This window comes from Phyllobates terribilis, unplaced genomic scaffold (genome assembly GCF_046119375.1).
Source record: "Phyllobates terribilis strain yellow unplaced genomic scaffold, ASM4611937v1 Scaffold_12__6_contigs__length_324123572, whole genome shotgun sequence".
Lineage (NCBI taxonomy): Eukaryota > Metazoa > Chordata > Amphibia > Anura > Dendrobatidae > Phyllobates > Phyllobates terribilis.
Genome location: NW_027362772.1, coordinates 299,251,416 through 299,271,480, shown reverse-complemented (window position 1 = coordinate 299,271,480; position 20,065 = coordinate 299,251,416). Strand labels below are relative to the sequence as shown.

At 43.9% G+C, this 20,065-nt stretch overlaps 1 protein-coding gene across 1 annotated transcript in view; it reads right to left on the bottom strand.

The window, feature by feature from the left end:
• Positions 1–7,471, bottom strand: part of LOC141172746 (nicotinamide N-methyltransferase-like) — a 37,316-nt gene extending 29,845 nt beyond the window's left edge. Inside the window, exon 1 of the mRNA XM_073657217.1 lies at positions 7,258–7,471. Coding sequence (XP_073513318.1) covers positions 7,258–7,408 — 151 coding nt within the window. The 5' untranslated portion in view covers positions 7,409–7,471. The remainder of the gene's footprint in view (positions 1–7,257) is intronic.
• Between the last annotated feature and the right edge of the window lie 12,594 nt (positions 7,472–20,065).

The following is a 20,065-nucleotide window of genomic DNA, read 5'->3' as shown; positions in this document are numbered from 1 at the left end:
TAGAAAGGGATGCACGCATGCAGGAGTATCAGCAGAGACTGTTGCAGAATCTTACATGTGCTTTTCCACAAAACACCAGTGGTGCACGTAGTGAATCTCACAGTTCCAACTTGCCAACCGTGGGACCGTCAAGTGTTCAGCACTCAAACCGTAACAGAACCACAGTATCTGCTGGTAACATCAATTTTTCGGAATCATTTCACCACTTTTTTAGCCCATCCTTTGCAAGGCCACAGGAGACAAGAAGTCTGACACATAGTCAACGCCTAGAGACGATGGTACAGGAGTATCTCCAAGTAAACATTGAAGCCATGACTGTGTCACTGGACCCTTGCTCTTTTTGGGCTTCCAATCTGGATAAATGGCTGGAGTTTGCCACTTACGCTTTGGAGATCTTGTCATGCCCCGCAGCCAGCGTTCTGTCTGAACGTGTGTTCAGCGCTGCTGGTGGTGTGCTGACAGATAAGCGCACACGGCTCTCCACTGATAATGTAGACAGACTCACGTTCATAAAGATGAACAAATCATGGATCCGAAACGACTTTTCTACCCCTGTGTCATCCTGGGGAGAGCAAAAGCTTTATGATTGGTTAAAATCACCCTACCAACCGTTTTAAGCTTTCAAATTACTAATCATGTTTATCTGTATCTTGGCTGGAAAATAATTTGGGCTTTGTAGCAGTGTGCAGCACTGATTCTATTAGGCCATCTATAATAAGCTCCACCAGATTTACAATTACTAATCATGTTTATCTGTATCTTGGTTGGAAAATAATTTGGGCTTTGTAGCAGTGTGCAGCACTGATCCTATTAGGCCATCTATACTAAGCTCCACCAGATTTAAAATTAATAATAATTTTTAGCTGCATCTAGTCCGGAAAATAATTTTGGGGCTCCGAGATGCGCAAGACACATAAGTGCCTTCTTGCTGCACTACCTGCAACATGACCCTCATATTGTCAGAATTCGAAGTAATCATGACTACTGGGTTGCCACACTCTTAGATCCCGCAAACTTTTCGATCAACCTTTTCATTTTAATAAAGACAAAAAAAATGGTCATTTTTGAAATTATAAGCATTAGCAGGTTATTAGAAACTGAAATCAAACAGTTTTCAACTCAAAACTTTATTCTAGGTGATGTTACATTTTCACATAGGACCCCTTGTTCGAAAGGAGCTTCTGAACTCTGTCGTCCATTGAATTTGTCAGGTTTTGGATGGTTTCTGCTTCAATTGTTTTGCATGAGGACAGAATACCCTCCCAGAGGTGTTGCTTAGATGTGAACTGCCTCCCGCCATCATAGACACTCCTTTTGATGATGCTCCAGAGGTTCTGAATGGGGTAGAGGTCAGGGGAGCATGGGGGTCACACCATAAGTTTGTCCCCTTTTATGCCCATATCAGCCAGAGATGCAGATGTTTTATGTGCAGCATGAGATGGTGCATTATCATGCAAAAAAATGATCTTGCTGTGAAATACACGGTTCTTCTTCTTGAACCATGGCAGGAAGTGCTGTTTGAGAAAATCCACATACATTATGGAGTTCATCTTTAGCGCCTTCAGGGATCCTAAAGGGGCCGACAATCTCTCTCCCCATGATTCCAGCCCAAAACATTACTCCACCTCCTCCTTGTTGGCGCTGTAGCCGTGTTTGCGTGGGGTGTCCATCAACCAGCCATCCTCCACTCCATCCATCTGGACCATCGAGCGCTGCACGGCACTCATCCGTGAACAAAACAGTTTTGAAATCAGTCTTCATGTAATGTTTAGCCCACTGGAGCCGTTTCTGCTTGTGTGAAGTGGATAGAGGAGGTCGACAGGATGGCGTATGCACAGCTGCAAACCTCTGAAGGACCCTGCATCTTGTTGTTCGGGGGACGTTGGAGGCACCAGCAGCTTCAAAAACTTGTCTGCTGCTATGACAAGGCTTTTTTGCCGCTGCTCTTTTAACCTGACGTAATTGCCTGTAGGAAAGAGTCCTCAATTTGCCCTTATCAGCACGCACACGTGTGTACTGTGAATCAGCTACATACTTCTTGATTGCCAAGACACTTCATCCTGATCATCGCACAATGTTGATTGGGCCTTGGGACACCCGGAGCTGGACCCTTTTTGGTGGATGCTGGTGGTTGTAGTCTTCGTGGCGGCGACCCGGTTCCGTGGCTCAGGGTGGTCAAACCAGTGGCGGAACTATTTATGTGGTTTTGATGTTTAAATGTCCGACTACGCCACCCGTGGATTGCGGTCAGAGTGAACCGCCGCTGCAGGGCAGACCGCTGAGGCTGGTGTTGTGGGTGCAGCAGAGCGTAGCATAACTCCCCACGGGAGGCGTATAGCCTCAGGGCAGTGTATGCGGAGGATGGGGGTGATGGTGCAGGGCAGCAGCAGTAACGACACGGAGTCAGTGATGCAGTCCAGGGCCTTTACTCACAGTTCTTATTATCCAGACCACGTCTGCAGGTAACGGCTGCCCACGTCGTACTGTGCTCACCAGGTGAGGGGCTCAGACAACTCCCAGATAACTTTGGAGCGCTTCACAGGACCCCCTTTGTGTGTCCTTTGTCTGGCCTTTCTTACCAACCCTTCTGTCCGGCTGCCTCGGGCCTACTCTTGGTAAACTTGGCGCCAGTTTCCCTGACCCTATGTGGTGCCTTCCTAGCGGGTGTAGCGAGGGGCTGCGCCACATAAAATGTCAGAGCCTCCGGTTTCTAGCTGAGGGTCGTTTCCTGCCTCCACTAGCTTCGGGGACCGGTCTCCCCCTTTGGCCTGACCCCTCCACGCAGGTGGATTCGGGCGTGCGGTGGCGACTCGCCCGTCCGCACCCCTGGGATCCCTTCATTCCTCGTTCCTGGAGCCTTCTCCGCTCCTCTTCCTTCCTTCTCCCTCTTCCAGGCCTGGGCCTCTGTTACTAGGCCCGCCTCCGGAGCAGAGCTCATGCAGAGCCCCTGCTCCCTGCCACTTCTGCTCAGACTTCTCTGCACTGAACTAAGATGGTGCCCACCTTTTATACTCCCTTCTCAATGCACCCAGGAACTGCTTCCTCCCTGCTCCTGCACTACAGGGTTCCCCTTCCTCAGTGTTCCCTCCCCCCACTCCAGCCAGGGACAGGGACTGTCGTGCCCATCTCAGAGGCATATTGGTCGCCCTGCCCCACGGCAATGTGGTGTAATGCATGCAGGTGTCGGGTCCTGATCCACACTGCATCCTTACCTGAGAGTGAGATATCACACCTCTGGGTGAGGTGCAATACCTCTGTAGCAACCGAGCCCTCAGGGTGCTACAGTTCCATTTATCTTCAGCCTAGGTGACGTATTGTGATACAGGGCCGTGATTTTGGCTATAAAAGGGTCCCCTAGACCCCTACCCCAAGCTTTTTAAGAGAATCATATATGGCGTGCCAGGAGACTCTATGGAATGCTTTCTCAGCATCCAACGAGAGTATCTAATTACAAATTTTTAACTGCATCTAGCCCAGGAAATACTTTGTGCCTAGTAGCAGTGTCTGCTAGTCAGCGGATTATCCCGGCTGTTAAGCAGGCTACACCACCTGTAGTTTGGACACTTAATTTTTTCAAAGGAAATGCTTGGGGACCACGGGATACTCAGTGAAGAGCATCAGGAGGCACCCCAAGGCATAGGGGCTGGGACTGGCAGTAGGATGCCTTGCGGTGGACAGCCGAGCTCGATCCTTATAATAGCTTTTTAACTGCAGCAGCTTTAGTGGACGCTACTGGAGCTGGAATTACGCGGCTGCTGGCATGAGACTTGCCCTCCAATAGATCCTTGTAAATGGATTTAAAGTGTATTCATTCAAATTAGAGAGACAATTTAAATTAAAAAGCTTAGAGCTGCCTCCACCACAGGGGGGCTCGCTCGACCCACCAGCGGACAGGCACCAGTATTGGGAGAGGGGGGCTGGCCGTCAGGGTTCACCGCTGCTCTGGCACAAACCCGGCGACACGGAGGTGGCACGGGCAGGAGCGGACTGAACGTGTCAGCTTCTCACTTTTTGGATTTTAGAAGGGCATGACATGCCTATATTTGTGTCTCCCCCTCCTTTTACTCCTCCACTTTTCTTTTCGCATGACTATATGTACTTGTCACTTTTCCATGTGTTAGTTGTGTCTTCTGAGCAGTTTGTCAGCTTTTGGACACCTTTGAAGGTGTTTTCTATGTGTTTCTATGTGTTTTTGTTTGCCTGCCATTGGTTTTAACGGTGTTCGAAGGTGTTCGACGAACAGTTCGACGAACAGTTCGGCGAACACACGGGTGTTCGACGAACCGAACCGAACTCGAACACTACGGGGGTGGCTCAACACTAATCTGGACCACCCCATGGGCAAACAGCGATCTATATAGTATGCTCCTTCCCAGAAGCAGCCCAATAGATGGACACTATTCAGAGGCACAGGTAGTAAGTAACCGGAACGCCGCATCAATGTCTGTTTTGGCCATTAGGGTGACCCTTCCCAACTTCTTGATCTGCCTGATTGCCTTGTCAAAGGATGTACAGCTTATACTACTGTACTTGGTTCCGCGTCGATGTTGTCGTTTACTGACCTGTCCCTTGGATATGACAAATGGTGGATTAGTTCGAATGTATTGGTTTCCGTTTTTGGCACAACTCACAACTCACTACGTCTTGTAAGGAAAGTGTTCTGAATGGAACGGCCATTCTATCTAAAGATATTTCTTTTTTTAATTTTCTTGTCACGACGTCTGGGTGTTGGTAGGCTGATTTTAGATTTTTACTCCAGCCTTTCTTGATTTTAGAAGGGCATGACATGCCTATATCTGTGTCTCCCCCTCCTTTTACTCCTCCACCTCTTTTCTTTTCGCATGACTATATGTACTTGTCACTTTTCCATGTGTTAGTTGTGTCTTCTGAGCAGTTTGTCAGCTTTTGGACACCTTTGAAGGTGTTTTCTATGTGTTTCTATGTGTTTTTGTTTGCCTGCCATTGGTTTTAACGGTGTTCGACGGTGTTTGACGAACAGTTCGACGAACAGTTCGGCGAACACACCGGTGTTCGACGAACCGAACCCGAACACTACAGGGGTGGCTCAACTCTAATTTTGACGCAAAATGTATTTGTTTAAATATTTACTGATTTTCTTCGTGTTTACAATGAAATATTATATTTTTATTTTCTGATTTTAGCAAGGTCAATTTATACTTGTGTTGCGCAACATGTTATCACAGTCACCCTTCTATCATTAGAGGAAGGGATTGCCATGACAGATACAGGTGTATCTCTCTAAATTAGAATATCATCAAAAAGTTCATTTATTTCAGTTCTTCAATACAAAAAGTGAAACTCCTATATTATATAGAGTCATTACAGACAGAGTGATCTATTTCACATGTTTATTTCTGTTAATGTTGATAATTATGGCTTACAGCCAATGAAAACACAAAAGTCATTATCTCAGTAAATTAGAATACTTTAGAACAACAGCTTGAAAAATGATTTTAAAATCCAAAATGTTTTCCTACTGAAATGTATGTTCAGTAAATGCCCTCAATACTTGGTCGGGCCTCATTTTGCATCAATTACTGCATCAATGCGGCAATGTGGCATGGAGGCGATCAGCCTGTGGCACTGCTGAGGGGTTATGGAAGCCCAGGTTGCTTTGATAGCAGCCTTCAGCTCGTCTGCATTGTTGGCTCTGGGGTCTCTCATCTTCCTCTTGACAATACCCCATAGATTCTCTATAATAGATTCTCTATGGGGTTAAGGTCAGGCGAGTTTTCTGCCAATCAAGCACACTGATACTGTTGTGTGTAAACCAGGTATTGGTACTTTTGGCTGTGTGGACAGGGGCAAGTCCTGCTGGAGAATGACATTTCCATCTCCAAAAATCTTGTCGGCAGAGGGAAGCATGGAGTGCTGTAAAATGTCCTGGTAGACGGCTGCGGTGACTTTGGTCTTGATAAAACACAGTGGACCTACACCAGCAGATGACATGGCCCCCAAACCATCACTGATTGTGGAGACTTCACACTAGACCTCAAGCAGCTTGGATTGTGGCCTCTCCACTCTTCCTGCAGACTCTGGCACCTTGTCGAGTGTGTCAATGACTGCCTTCTGGACATCTGTCAAGTCAGCAGTCTTCCCCCTGATTGTGGAGCCTACTGAAACAGACTAAGGGACCTTTTTAAACGTGTAGGAAGTCTTTGCAGTTGTTTTTTGTTAATTACTCTAATTTACTGAGATAATGACTTTTGTGTTTTCATTGGCTGTAAGCCATAATCATCACCATTAACAGAAATAAACACTTGAAATAGATGACTCTGTCTGTAATGACTCTAAATAATGAGTTTCACTTTTTGTATTGAAGAACTAAAATAAATTAAGTTTTTGATGATATTCTAATTTAATGAGATGCACCTGTAATTGTTCTATCATACTACTGTCGGCCCTTTTCCTGCCATCCCCAGAGTATATAGAGCTAAAGTTAACATCAGTTATAGATCTGTTCAAAAAATTGCATTTTTTTATGCACTCAATAAGGGTGCGTGTAGGAATGCCCGTTCCCGAAAAACCTGTGTATATACAACCTTATTGAGTGCGTACAAAAAATAAATTCTTTATACTATAATGATAGAAAGATGATTCTGATAACACAATGCAAAACACAAGTTAAAACTGAACCTACGGTACCTAAATCAGACCAAATATTTCATAGTAAAAGGGGGAAAAATAGCATAAAAAAACAAAAAACATTCTCTAAAAATATGGTTTAAATAAGATGTCATTTTTGGGTGAAAAATGATTTCATTTGAGTTTTAGTAAACTAAAAATAAAGTTTGAAAAGGTAAGAAAATGATAAAAGTTAATGGGAAAATGATCCCCAACAAGTTTCCAATGCTCTGAAACTAACAGAGGGAGAAAAATTTACTCTACTAGACCCCGATACCAAATATTCTTTATCATATTCGATAATCAAAAGCCTGTAGATAATAATACTGGGGCAACTTAGTTGCCCTTTTTGATCTCCCACGTTTCAAACAATAAGTTTGCCCCTTTTGCATTTAGTTACTTATAAATTTTTAAACACAATTTCACTAAATGCCAAGAAAAAGCTTGAAAAAACTTTTGCCCCTCCTTTCTTCTCATCGGAAGTTGGGTGGTGGGGGATATGAGGTTGGGCACAAAATGATTTTTAGAATGACACACTTAGTTTTATGGGAATTCAATTTGTTATGTGATAAAAGTATGGAAAAAAAGAATTAAGCACAGTAAAATACATACCTTCTGCAAAAATTTTTGTAAGATTTTCAATGGGAAATTTCAAGGTATCGTCTTCAAATACCATTTCATGGTTATCTGAAAAGTAATTCTCCAGATATTGTCTAGAATCAAAGCCATCTTCATAATAGAACTTATAGGTAGAGAAATCCATTGTCTAATCTTGTATCACACACGGGGTGGCTCCTTCTACACTCGAGGTTTTTTTTTTCATTAAATCAACAGGACTCAATTTACATTTTGCATTAATAAGAATGACTTATCGTGTCATGAGTTACAATCGTAATGATCCAGTCATGGGAATATGTGTTAGAATAAATTTACATAGAGAATAAAATGATCTTTCTATCTTTATATACTGAATTTTAGTTCAGTTTCGAAAATCCTTAGCAGAACTCATGGACAATTTTTAATAAAGAAAGAGGAAAATTGCGATCTAAATCCACTTCCCATCCTACTTCAGTCATGAATTTTATCATAGCCAGTTTCCTACATACGTTTGTTCTTTTTTTCCCATATATCATGTATATAAAACTCTTCCAGTGATTGATAAGCTTCATGATTGTGAGTCAGCCCTGGATAATTAAAGTCAACGGCGGAATCGAAAGATATTTGCGAGTCTCTTGTCCAGCGGCTAGAGACTACTGACTTGGCCTGTGAATCGATCCTCACATCTCTCCTTATTACCATGTCTTGTATCCTGTTGCTTCCCCTACATTATAAATCATGTTTAGTAGTATAAAAGTCTTAGGTCCCGATTCATCAATATAGGCGTTATTCACCCCCGGCCTGGATGCAGGGGTGTGCTGGAGACAGATGATTCATGAAGAAGCATAGAGGAGTCAGATAAGTGTCGTTCACCTCTGTGTGCGCCTCGCCACAATTCTTACTCCAGTCAGGGACTGGAATAAAATTTGTGGCATAGCAAACGTCGCCTTTCATCATAAATTTGAGGAGCGGCAGTCACCACGACCCCATATTCTGCCCCAGCTTTGCCCACTTTGTGGAAGCTGGGCGAAAGTAGCATGATAATGCCAAAAGTCTCGACATTTGATGACAGCTTCGAGGTGTGCCAAAACTTTGCAACTTTTTAAGCTTTTTAGTCCATAATTCTGGCTTTGATGAATCGGGCCCATAGTCTGTCCAGAACAATGTGTTATCATTTGTTGATTTATGTTCTCTATTTAGTCGGTTTTGGAGATGATAAATATCTTCCCATTCTAATCTGTATAAAAGGAAAACTAAATGATTGTCTACATGGTTAGTGGTCAGTACTGTCTTAGCTCGTCCCTCATCTTTCTTTTAAAACATTAACATCATTTTTCACATCTCCTGCCATCATTTGATACTCTCTGGTATATTTTTCTCCAACCTTAAAGCTACATTTTTGAAAAATTGTCTGGTCTGGTACTTCCTTTTGGACCACTCATTTCATACATAAGAACACAGGTCAGATTAGTTGGTAAAAATATCACTTTTATTCTTCTTTCTTTGAAGACTGAATTTGGCTTTACACTGGCACAGTATAGCACTATGTGAGCACATTATGCTATTATACACATGGTTTATCTCTAAGGGCCCGTGCAGACAGACGTAGATTGTCTCATCCCAGAGATCGGGCTGATTATACAAATGACGCTCCGATCAGAGTGTGAGCACGGTGCGATCTGAGTCTTTCGGATGAGGAGAAGATGGAGAACAACATTTCTCCATCTTTTCCATTCTGTCAGTGCGCGGAAATAGGACTGCGCTCAGATGTCATCCGCATGCCGTCCAACGATTTCCACACACTCACTGACTTGCATGGCCGAGTGCGATCCGAATATCTGATCAAACTTAGCCGTGCAGCGATTTTTTCTTTCTGACAAGCTTTGTCCCAGGAAAAAATCGGACATGTGCACGGCCCCATACATTGGTCCCGGTGTGATTCGATGTTTTGTCGGATTGCACTTGGACCAATAATACGGCCGTCTGCACCTGAACCTGGAGAACACCAGGATACACTTTTCGCAAGATTTAGGCTGTGTGCCCACGATGCGTATTTGGTGCGTTTTTTGGTGCGTATTTGCAGCGCATAAACGCTCCAGAAACACATTGCATACCTTATCCCATGACTTCCTATGACATTCTGCAAGTTCTGTGCACATGGTCCGTATTTTTTCTGCGCAGATTTTACTCGCAGAAAAAATACGGACATGAGCAATTCTTGTGCGTTTCTGCATGCGTATTTGCCTATACAATGCATTAGAAAAACGCATGGCAAATACGCGTCAAGTACGCGTCAAGTACGCGTCAAAAATGCATGTAAAAACCGCATGCGTTTTTCTGCCAAGGAGATGCAGAAATGCTCAGGAAAATTTCTGCTTCATTTCTGCATCGTGGGCACTAAGCCTTAGAAAATACTTCAAAAAACAAATATTAAAAAGGGATGAAGCCACGTCATGTAATCATCTGATTCCTAATGATTTCTGTGTCAATAAGAACGTGTGATGTTTCTTGTTTAGTGAAGTCATCTTCAGCAAATATTGACAACTCATGAAGATCAGGACAACCCAATCATCCACTAACAGCCAAGTGAACCTGTATCATACACAGTCACAGCTACAGAGTTTTCATTTAACCTCTTAACACCACACACTGGGTAGGTTGTAGAGACCCTCCGGTCACTATAAAACTTTTCCAATTAATGTTGATGTACAATACAAAGTTATATTGTGGTACCTTGTTAGCCAGGAAATTCAATGTAAATACTTTTATACCCAAAAATGACAAAAGTATTCTCGGACTGATACCTTTTTTGGCTAATCAGAAGAAATATAAATTTTCAACAATTAATGTTGAAATTCCGGGTGACCTCCATTTTAAATTTTTGAACTCTGGGCTTTGGAAATCTGAGACCCTTCCACCTGCCGTGCACTGGTCCATCTAAGAGCATTGGGGGGTGTCTCAGGTTGGAATATTTTTCATGGTTCTTTGGTAAACTGACCAATGTCCTTCGTAAGAGAATCAACGTCCTTTGCTTACTGAACCCTTTCCCGACATCAGGGCTGTGGAGTTGGAAAGTCAAACCTCCGACTCCGACTCCTCAATTTCCCTGACAACTGACTCTGACTCCACAGCCCGGCCTCACTACTGAGCATGTACATAAAGTGCAGCACAGATTCATCTCAACTAAAAGCCGAGATCTTTGTATCAGGATCAGAACAGACATTTATAGGACATTTCATAACTTTCTCAAATTCTTATTAAAACATTTACATTGTACTACTGTACCCAATTTACTATATAGTTTAAGAGTTGGAGTCGGTCCATTCTATACCGACTCCACCAAAATGGACACCGACTTTGACTCCAACTCCACGACTTTGACTCCTACTCCACAGCCCTGCCCGACATATACTGTATATGTACCACTATTGGGAAAATGTAGTTGCAAAAATCTGAACATGTTCAATGGGGAGATGGGGCAAAATCAGGAGCTTAGTTTACTGTTGTTATCAACTGCATTCTGTATTATAGCTTAGAACCTGCTGCAATGGTTGAGATTGGACATAACTCCTATCCTGGCCTTTTAATTCCTTAGATGACATATTAAATAGTAAAGTTTCAAATGTTTTTAACCCAAAAATTTAATAATATTTACCCCTGAAATGACCAGAAATGCCCACTTTGGGGTGTGGTTTGCACAAACACACTCCTAAATTTTACTCGACCCATTGTATTGTTCCGCTGCACTGTTGTCAAATATACAGTAATGTAGCATCTAAACAAATAAAAGAGCAAGAGACTCTCTCTGTAACTCCTCAGTCCCTTGTGATGTGATCATGTGGTGACTATGAGTATCTTTTAATTGCTTGCCATGTACGAAAAAATAAATAAAATGTTTTGAAAAGCAATCAGTGATTACGTGGTCAATTTCCATATTTGGACAAAAAAAAAGTAAAAAAAAAAAGTTCAATAAAATGAAAATATAAAAAAATAAATTAATAACAGACAAACTACCCTTTTCCACATTTTGTATAGATGATCAGATCTTTTGAAATAAGAATTTGCTGTCTTTGCCAAATTTTCCCAAAAGATCTGATCCTTGGGGAATAAATTTACGCGAATCTCAATAGTAGAAAACTTGCAATTGCTCTGGAAATACACATGAGGGAAAGGAGAGCGCGAGAAAACCCTGCTGACCCTAAGAGCTTACACTCTACAGGAGAGAGAGAGGACCCGCTGACCATAAGAGCATAAACTCTACAGGAGAGAGAGAGAGAGGACCCGCTGACCATAAGAGCATACACTCTACAGGAGAGAGAGAGAGAGGACCCGCTGACCATAAGAGCTTACACTCTACAGGAGAGAGAGAGAGGACCCCGCTAACCATAAGAGCTTACACTCTACAGGAGATAGAGAGAGGACCCGCTGACCATAAGAGCATACACTCTACAGGAGAGAGAGAGAGGACCCGCTGACCATAAGAGCATAAACTCTACAGGAGAGAGAGAGAGGACCCGCTGACCATAAGAGCTTATACTCTACAGGAGAGAGAGAGAGGACCTGCTGACCCTAAGAGCATACATTCTACAGGAGAGAGAGAGGACCCGCTGACTATAAGAGCTTATACTCTACAGGAGAGAGAGAGGACCCTCTGACCATAAGAGCATAAACTCTACAGGAGAGAGAGAAAGAGGACCTGGCTGACCATGAGAGCTTATACTCTACAGGAGAGAGAGAGGACCCGCTGACTATAAGAGCTTATACTCTACAGGAGAGAGAGAGGACCCTCTGACCATAAGAGCATACACTCTACAGGAGAGAGAGAAAGAGGACCTGGCTGACCATGAGAGCTTACACTCTACAGGAGAGAGAGAGGACCCGCTGACTATAAGAGCTTATACTCTACAGGAGAGAGAGAGGACCCTCTGACCATAAGAGCATACACTCTACAGGAGAGAGAGAAAGAGGACCTGGCTGACCATGAGAGCTTACACTCTACAGGAGATAGAGAGAGGACCCGCTGACCTTAAGAGCATACACTCTACAGGAGAGAGAGAGAGGACCCGCTGACCATAAGAGCATACACTCTACAGGAGAGAGAGAGAGGACCTTGCTGACCATAACAGCTTATACTCTACAGGAGAGAGAGAGAGGACCTGCTGACCCTAAGAGCATATATTCTACGAGAGAGAGAGAGGACCCGCTGACTATAAGAGCTTATACTCTACAGGAGAGAGAGAGAGAGGACCCACTGACCATAAGAGCATACACTCTACAGGAGAGAGAGAAAGAGGACCTGGCTGACCATAAGAGCTTATACTCTACAGGAGAGAGAGAGAGGACCTCGCTAACCATAAGAGCTTACACTCTACAGGAGATAGAGAGAGGACCGGCTGACCATAAGAGCATACACTCTACAGGAGAGAGAGAGAGGACCCGCTGACCATAAGAGCATACACTCTACAGGAGAGAGAGAGAGAGAGGACCTTGCTTACCATAAGAGCTTACACTCTACAGGAGAGAGAGAGAATGACAGAGGACCTTGCTGTAATAAGAGCTTACACTCTACAGGAGAGAAGAAGTGACATAGGGAGAGAGTGAGAGGAGTAGAAAGAGGACCTTGCTGACCATAAGAGCTTACATTCTATAGGAGAGAGAGAGGACCCGCTGACCATAAGAGCATACACTCTACAGGAGAGAGAGAGAGGACCTTGCTGACCATAAGAGCTTATACTCTACAGGAGAGAGAGAGAGGACCTGCTGACCCTAAGAGCATACATTCTACAGGAGAGAGAGAGGATCTGCTGACCATAAGAGCTTATACTCTACAGGAGAGAGAGAGAGGACCTTGCTGACCATAAGAGCATAAACTCTACAGGAGAGAGAGAGAGAGGACCCGCTGACCATAAGAGCATACACTCTACAGGAGAGAGAGAGAGAGGACCCGCTGACCATAAGAGCATACACTCTACAGGAGAGAGAGAGAGGACCCCGCTAACCATAAGAGCTTACACTCTACAGGAGATAGAGAGAGGACCCGCTGACCATAAGAGCATACACTCTACAGGAGAGAGAGAGAGGACCCGCTGACCATAAGAGCATAAACTCTACAGGAGAGAGAGAGAGGACCCGCTGACCATAAGAGCTTATACTCTACAGGAGAGAGAGAGAGGACCTGCTGACCCTAAGAGCATACATTCTACAGGAGAGAGAGGACCCGCTGACTATAAGAGCTTATACTCTACAGGAGAGAGAGAGGACCCTCTGACCATAAGAGCATACACTCTACAGGAGAGAGAGAAAGAGGACCTGGCTGACCATGAGAGCTTATACTCTACAGGAGAGAGAGAGGACCCCACTAACCATAAGAGCTTACACTCTACAGGAGATAGAGAGAGGACCCGCTGACCTTAAGAGCATACACTCTACAGGAGAGAGAGAGAGGACCCGCTGACCATAAGAGCATACACTCTACAGGAGAGAGAGAGAGAGGACCTTGCTGACCATAACAGCTTATACTCTACAGGAGAGAGAGAGAGGACCTGCTGACCCTAAGAGCATATATTCTACGAGAGAGAGAGAGGACCCGCTGACTATAAGAGCTTATACTCTACAGGAGAGAGAGAGAGAGGACCCACTGACCATAAGAGCATACACTCTACAGGAGAGAGAGAAAGAGGACCTGGCTGACCATAAGAGCTTATACTCTACAGGAGAGAGAGAGAGGACCTCGCTAACCATAAGAGCTTACACTCTACAGGAGATAGAGAGAGGACCGGCTGACCATAAGAGCATACACTCTACAGGAAAGAGAGAGAGGACCCGCTGACCATAAGAGCATACACTCTACAGGAGAGAGAGAGAATGACAGAGGACCTTGCTGTAATAAGAGCTTACACTCTACAGGAGAGAAGAAGTGACATAGGGAGAGAGTGAGAGGAGTAGAAAGAGGACCTTGCTGACCATAAGAGCTTACATTCTATAGGAGAGAGAGAGGACCCGCTGACCATAAGAGCATACACTCTACAGGAGAGAGAGAGAGGACCTTGCTGACCATAAGAGCTTATACTCTACAGGAGAGAGAGAGAGGACCCCACTGACCATAAGAGCTTACACTCTACAGGAGAGAGAGAGAGGACCTTGCTGACCATAAGAGCTTACACTCTACAGGAGAGAGAGAGAGGACCCGCTGACCATAAGAGCATACACTCTACAGGAGAGAGAGAGAGAGAGGACCCGCTGACCATAAGAGCATAAACTCTACAGGAGAGAGAGAGAGGACCCGCTGACCATAAGAGCTTATACTCTACAGGAGAGAGAGAGGACCTGCTTACCCTAAGAGCATACATTCTACAGGAGAGAGAGAGGACCCGCTGACTATAAGAGCTTATACTCTACAGGAGAGAGAGAGAGGACCTGCTGACCCTAAGAGCATATATTCTACGGGAGAGAGAGAGGACCCGCTGACTATAAGAGCTTATACTCTACAGGAGAGAGAGAGAGAGGACCCGCTGACCATAAGAGCATACACTCTACAGGAGAGAGAGAAAGAGGACCTGGCTGACCATAAGAGCTTATACTCTACAGGAGAGAGAGAGAGGACCTCGCTAACCATAAGAACTTACACTCTACAGGAGATAGAGAGAGGACCCGCTGACCATAAGAGCATACACTCTACAGGAGAGAGAGAGAGAGGACCCGCTGACCATAAGAGCATACACTCTACAGGAGAGAGAGAGAGGACCTTGCTGACCATAAGAGCTTATACTCTAGAGGAGAGAGAGAGAGGACCTGCTGACCCTAAGAGCATACATTCTACAGGAGAGAGAGAGGACCTGCTGACCATAAGAGCTTATACTCTACAGGAGAGAGAGAGAGGACCTTGCTGACCATAAGAGCTTATACTCTACAGGAGAGAGAGAGAGGACCCCACTGACCATAAGAGCATACACTCTACAGGAGAGAGAGAGAGGACCTTGCTGACCATAAGAGCTTACACTCTACAGGAGAGAGAGAGAATGACAGAGGACCTTGCTGTAATAAGAGCTTACACTCTACAGGAGAGAAGAAGTGACATAGGGAGAGAGTGAGAGGAGTAGAAAGAGGACCTTGCTGACCATAAGAGCTTACATTCTATAGGAGAGAGAGAGGACCCGCTGACCATAAGAGCATACACTCTACAGGAGAGAGAGAGAGAGGACCTTGCTGACCATAAGAGCTTATACTCTACAGGAGAGAGAGAGAGGACCTCGCTAACCATAAGAACTTACACTCTACAGGAGATAGAGAGAGGACCCGCTGACCATAAGAGCATACACTCTACAGGAGAGAGAGAGAGAGGACCCGCTGACCATAAGAGCATACACTCTACAGGAGAGAGAGAAAGAGGACCTGGCTGACCATAAGAGCTTATACTCTACAGGAGAGAGAGAGAGGACCTCGCTAACCATAAGAACTTACACTCTACAGGAGATAGAGAGAGGACCCGCTGACCATAAGAGCATACACTCTACAGGAGAGAGAGAGAGAGGACCCGCTGACCATAAGAGCATACACTCTACAGGAGAGAGAGAGAGGACCTTGCTGACCATAAGAGCTTATACTCTAGAGGAGAGAGAGAGAGGACCTGCTGACCCTAAGAGCATACATTCTACAGGAGAGAGAGAGGACCTGCTGACCATAAGAGCTTATACTCTACAGGAGAGAGAGAGAGGACCTTGCTGACCATAAGAGCTTATACTCTACAGGAGAGAGAGAGAGGACCCCAGTGACCATAAGAGCATACACTCTACAGGAGAGAGAGAGAGGACCTTGCTGACCATAAGAGCTTACACTCTACAGGAGAGAGAGAGAATGACAGAGGACCTTGCTGTAATAAGAGCTTACACTCTACAGGAGAGAAGAAGTGACATAGGGAGAGAGTGAGAGGAGTAGAAAGAGGACCTTGCTGACCATAAGAGCTTACATTCTATAGGAGAGAGAGAGGACCCGCTGACCATAAGAGCATACACTCTACAGGAGAGAGAGAGAGAGGACCTTGCTGACCATAAGAGCTTATACTCTACAGGAGAGAGAGAGAGGACCCCACTGACCATAAGAGCTTACACTCTACAGGAGAGAGAGAGAGGACCTTGCTGACCATAAGAGCTTACACTCTACAGGAGAGAGAGAGAATGACAGAGGACCTTGCTGTAATAAGAGCTTACACTCTGCAGGAGAGAAGAAGTGACATAGGGAGAGAGTGAGAGGAGTAGAAAGAGGACCTTGCTGACCATAAGAGCTTACATTCTACAGGAGATAGAAAGAGGAGAAAAACAATGCCAGAAATTCTCTTCTTTCTACTTTCTGACTCCCCAACAAACAATAAAAAAGATATCAAAAAGTCCAGTCATTTTGCAAAAAAACTGCATCACACTGTTCTCTTGACATAAAAAGATACTACTCATGCATTTCAAAATATGTTGACATAAAAACATAACGTATTTTGTAGACTATAACACACACCTAAACTTTTGGGGAGGATTTTTTTTTTGAATAAAATGTTGGTCCTTCTTATAGTCCAAATTTACATTAGGTTACCGGTGGGCTCCGGCAGTGGAGCGGGGTTACAGGAGGCAGGGTTTCTGATGGAAGAAGCTGGCGGCGACAGGAGTGGGATGATACTTTGGGCCCCTGACTGGGAGGAGGAGGTGTCCCGGCAGTGCAAGGCTGCGGGCTCTGGGCTTCCAGAAAATGTCGGTGGTAAGCAGAGTCCCCGCTCTCCCCATTGATTTCCCTTGGTGGGCTTTGAGAAAATAGTCGTCGGAGGTGGCACATGTGCCGATTGGGATCTCAGAAGCAGAGATCTCGGGAACCGAGTTGTCAATCTGCGCATGCACCACCTCAGTCGGCCATTGTCCCGAGGGCCACTGATTTTATTTTTCCATTAAATGTACTCAAAACGGTGCCATTAAAAGATGCAACATGCAGCTCAAGAAACATGCACTCATACTACTATGATGAAAAAAAATATGAAGAAAAAAAAGTTGTAGTCTGTAGCCTCATGTTACCATTTGCAAGACCCAACAAGTAGACCCCAATGATGCTGCAGAGTTATGGCATTAAGGGGCTTTGTGCTACATATAACTAGTGAATAGGCCACTTAAGAGTAGATATTTTGTAACACCAAAATTTACCGCATGACAATCTCGTGAACACAACTACAGCATATGGTAAATAATATGATGGCCGAGTAGTCTTCTATTACTTTTATGATGTTATACTTTAATTATTTCTTCTTATCTGGTCTGGCATGTCGCATGTACATACTTTTTTAGAGACATGGTGACTCCCCAGAAGAAGCCATTGAGGGAAAAGACCCAGGTCACACTTGATGATCAGCATGCCATTTGTTGAGCGTATGGAATAACAATTTTTGTTTTCTTGCCTAAAATGCTGGCTGGCCTCTGCTATGGCCAGTAATGATTGTGTTTGTACTAAGGCCTTCTTAATATAAGTGCATAATAAAGGTATATTGATATGTTTGATTTAGGCCCACGAGTGCCCATGGGAGTTTATAATCATCTCTAGTGATGAGCGAGCATGCTTGTTACTCAAGATTTACAAGCATGCTCGGGTTTTTTCCGAGTATCTTCGGTGTGCTCGAATGCTACGAGTGGTGTTCAAAAGTCCTGCATAGGCATAGGATAAATTGATTTTTCAAGTTTTAAACGTTTTCTGTCGAATATCTTCGATGCTAATATGACATATTATATATGGTTTTGTTCAGAATACAATTTTGCATTCTCTCCCTGTAATATTTTTTGAAGCAGTTTTGCCTGAAATTATTGCAACAATATGGGAATTGAAAGCACAACTAAATATTGTACAGCTTCAGATCCAAAATTAGCCAATCACAGATGAGGTTCTTGTGACCAATCATAACCTGGATATGGCAGCCAATCACATTCCATTACATTGCATCACATCTGCTGCTTTGTTGGTTTGTTTTATCTGTTGGGCTATCTAGTGAATCATACTGTAGAGCTTTATGTTGGGAGCCTTCAAATTTTTGTCAGCGGAGGATCGTGTGCGAGTTGTGGTGCTACATGAAGAGGGTTATACTGGCCCCCAGATCGCAAGGAAGGTTGGCTGTAATCAGAATACAGTCGTAAGAATTTTGCAGAAACATAAGCAGCTTGGAATTACCCAGGACAGGCCCAGATCTGGTCGGCCCAGAAAGTCAACTAAAAGGGAGGATAGAGTACTGATAAGAACATCCCTTGCCAATCGAAAGCTCACCTCTCCTCAGCTTCTGCGAGAATGGCAAGAAAAGTGCAATATTGAGGTATCAACATCAACTGTTAGGAAGAGATGTTTGGAAGCAGGATTGAGAGGGTGCAAGGCCCGAAAGAAGCCATTGATGACAGCCATACAAAGACAAAGGCGAAAACTGTGGGCATTGAAATATTCAAAATGGAGGAAGGAGGAGTGGGAAAAAGTGCTATTTAGTGATGAAAGCACTTTTTGCATTTTAGGAAATGAAGGCAAGTCTTATGTGAGAAGGTTTCCACATGAAGAGTACAAGCCAGAGTGTTTGAGCTTCTCTGTGAAACATCCGATGAAAGTAATGGTCTGGGGCTCTATGGCAGTCAATGGTGTTGGAAGGCTTCATATTGTGGAGGGTATGGTTAATGCAAAAAAATACATAGACATCCTTAATAAGAAAATGCTGCCTTCTGCTCAACACCTGTTTTCAGGGGATTATATCTTCCAGGATGACAATGCTCCTTGTCACAGAGCTAAGACAGTAACGGAATGGAAAAAAAAGAACAAGGTGGCTACTATTGACTGGCCAGCCCAATCCCCGGACCTCAATCCAATTGAAAATTTGTGGCACAAGGTATCAATAGAGATATCTAAAAAACAGCCAAGGACCAAGAGAGAGTTGATTGAGTCTCTGATACAGGCCTGGAACCACATCATCACTCGTGAACATCTGCAGAAGCTTGTTCACTCAAAGCCACAGAGATGCAAGTTGGTGCTCAAGAGCAAAGGCTGGCCAATAAAGTATTAGAAGCTAAAGATGCACTCAAAAGGCCCTTTTCAGGACCATGAATTAAATAAAAAATAATAAATCTTAAAAAGTAAAATTTTATTCTGTGTGAACTTGCATTGGAAGTTAATGAACTTAGAAACTTGTTCACCATTCTACACACTGTACTGGTGTAGGTATGGTTATGCTGTAAAAAAAAATTATCAAAAATGCTCATACCATAACAATTTATACACTTGGGACATTCAAAAATGAGTATGGCATACAATGAGGGATTACAAAAACATATATGTTCCACCAGTTTCACTGTAGAGATGCAGAAGTATGAAATATATTGTTTTCTTCACACCTATGCAGGACTTTTGAACACCACTGGTATGTTTGAGTCACTCCGTGCTCATGATTTGCGACTGTTTGACAGTTTTAATACATGTGAGGTATGCCTGTTTCTTAGGCATTCCTCACATGTAGAGTATTAAAGCTATCAATCAGTCGCAAATCATGAGCATGGAGTGACTCAAACATCACACCCGAACACACTGAAGATACTCGGTGAGCACCTGAGCATGCTCACTGAAAGGGTTAGCAGAACATGCTCGCTCATCTCTAATCATCTTAGCTCATTAGACCCACATTTGAGTCATAACTTGCAATTAAAAGAACCTGCATAGCTCTGAGCCACTCAAGAGACAAGTTGAGGATATTCATTTAACATGATTTTCTTTAAAATCTATAGGTAAATATGATCGATTATAGATGAAGCCCTGTTTAAAGCTTTAATTAGAAACT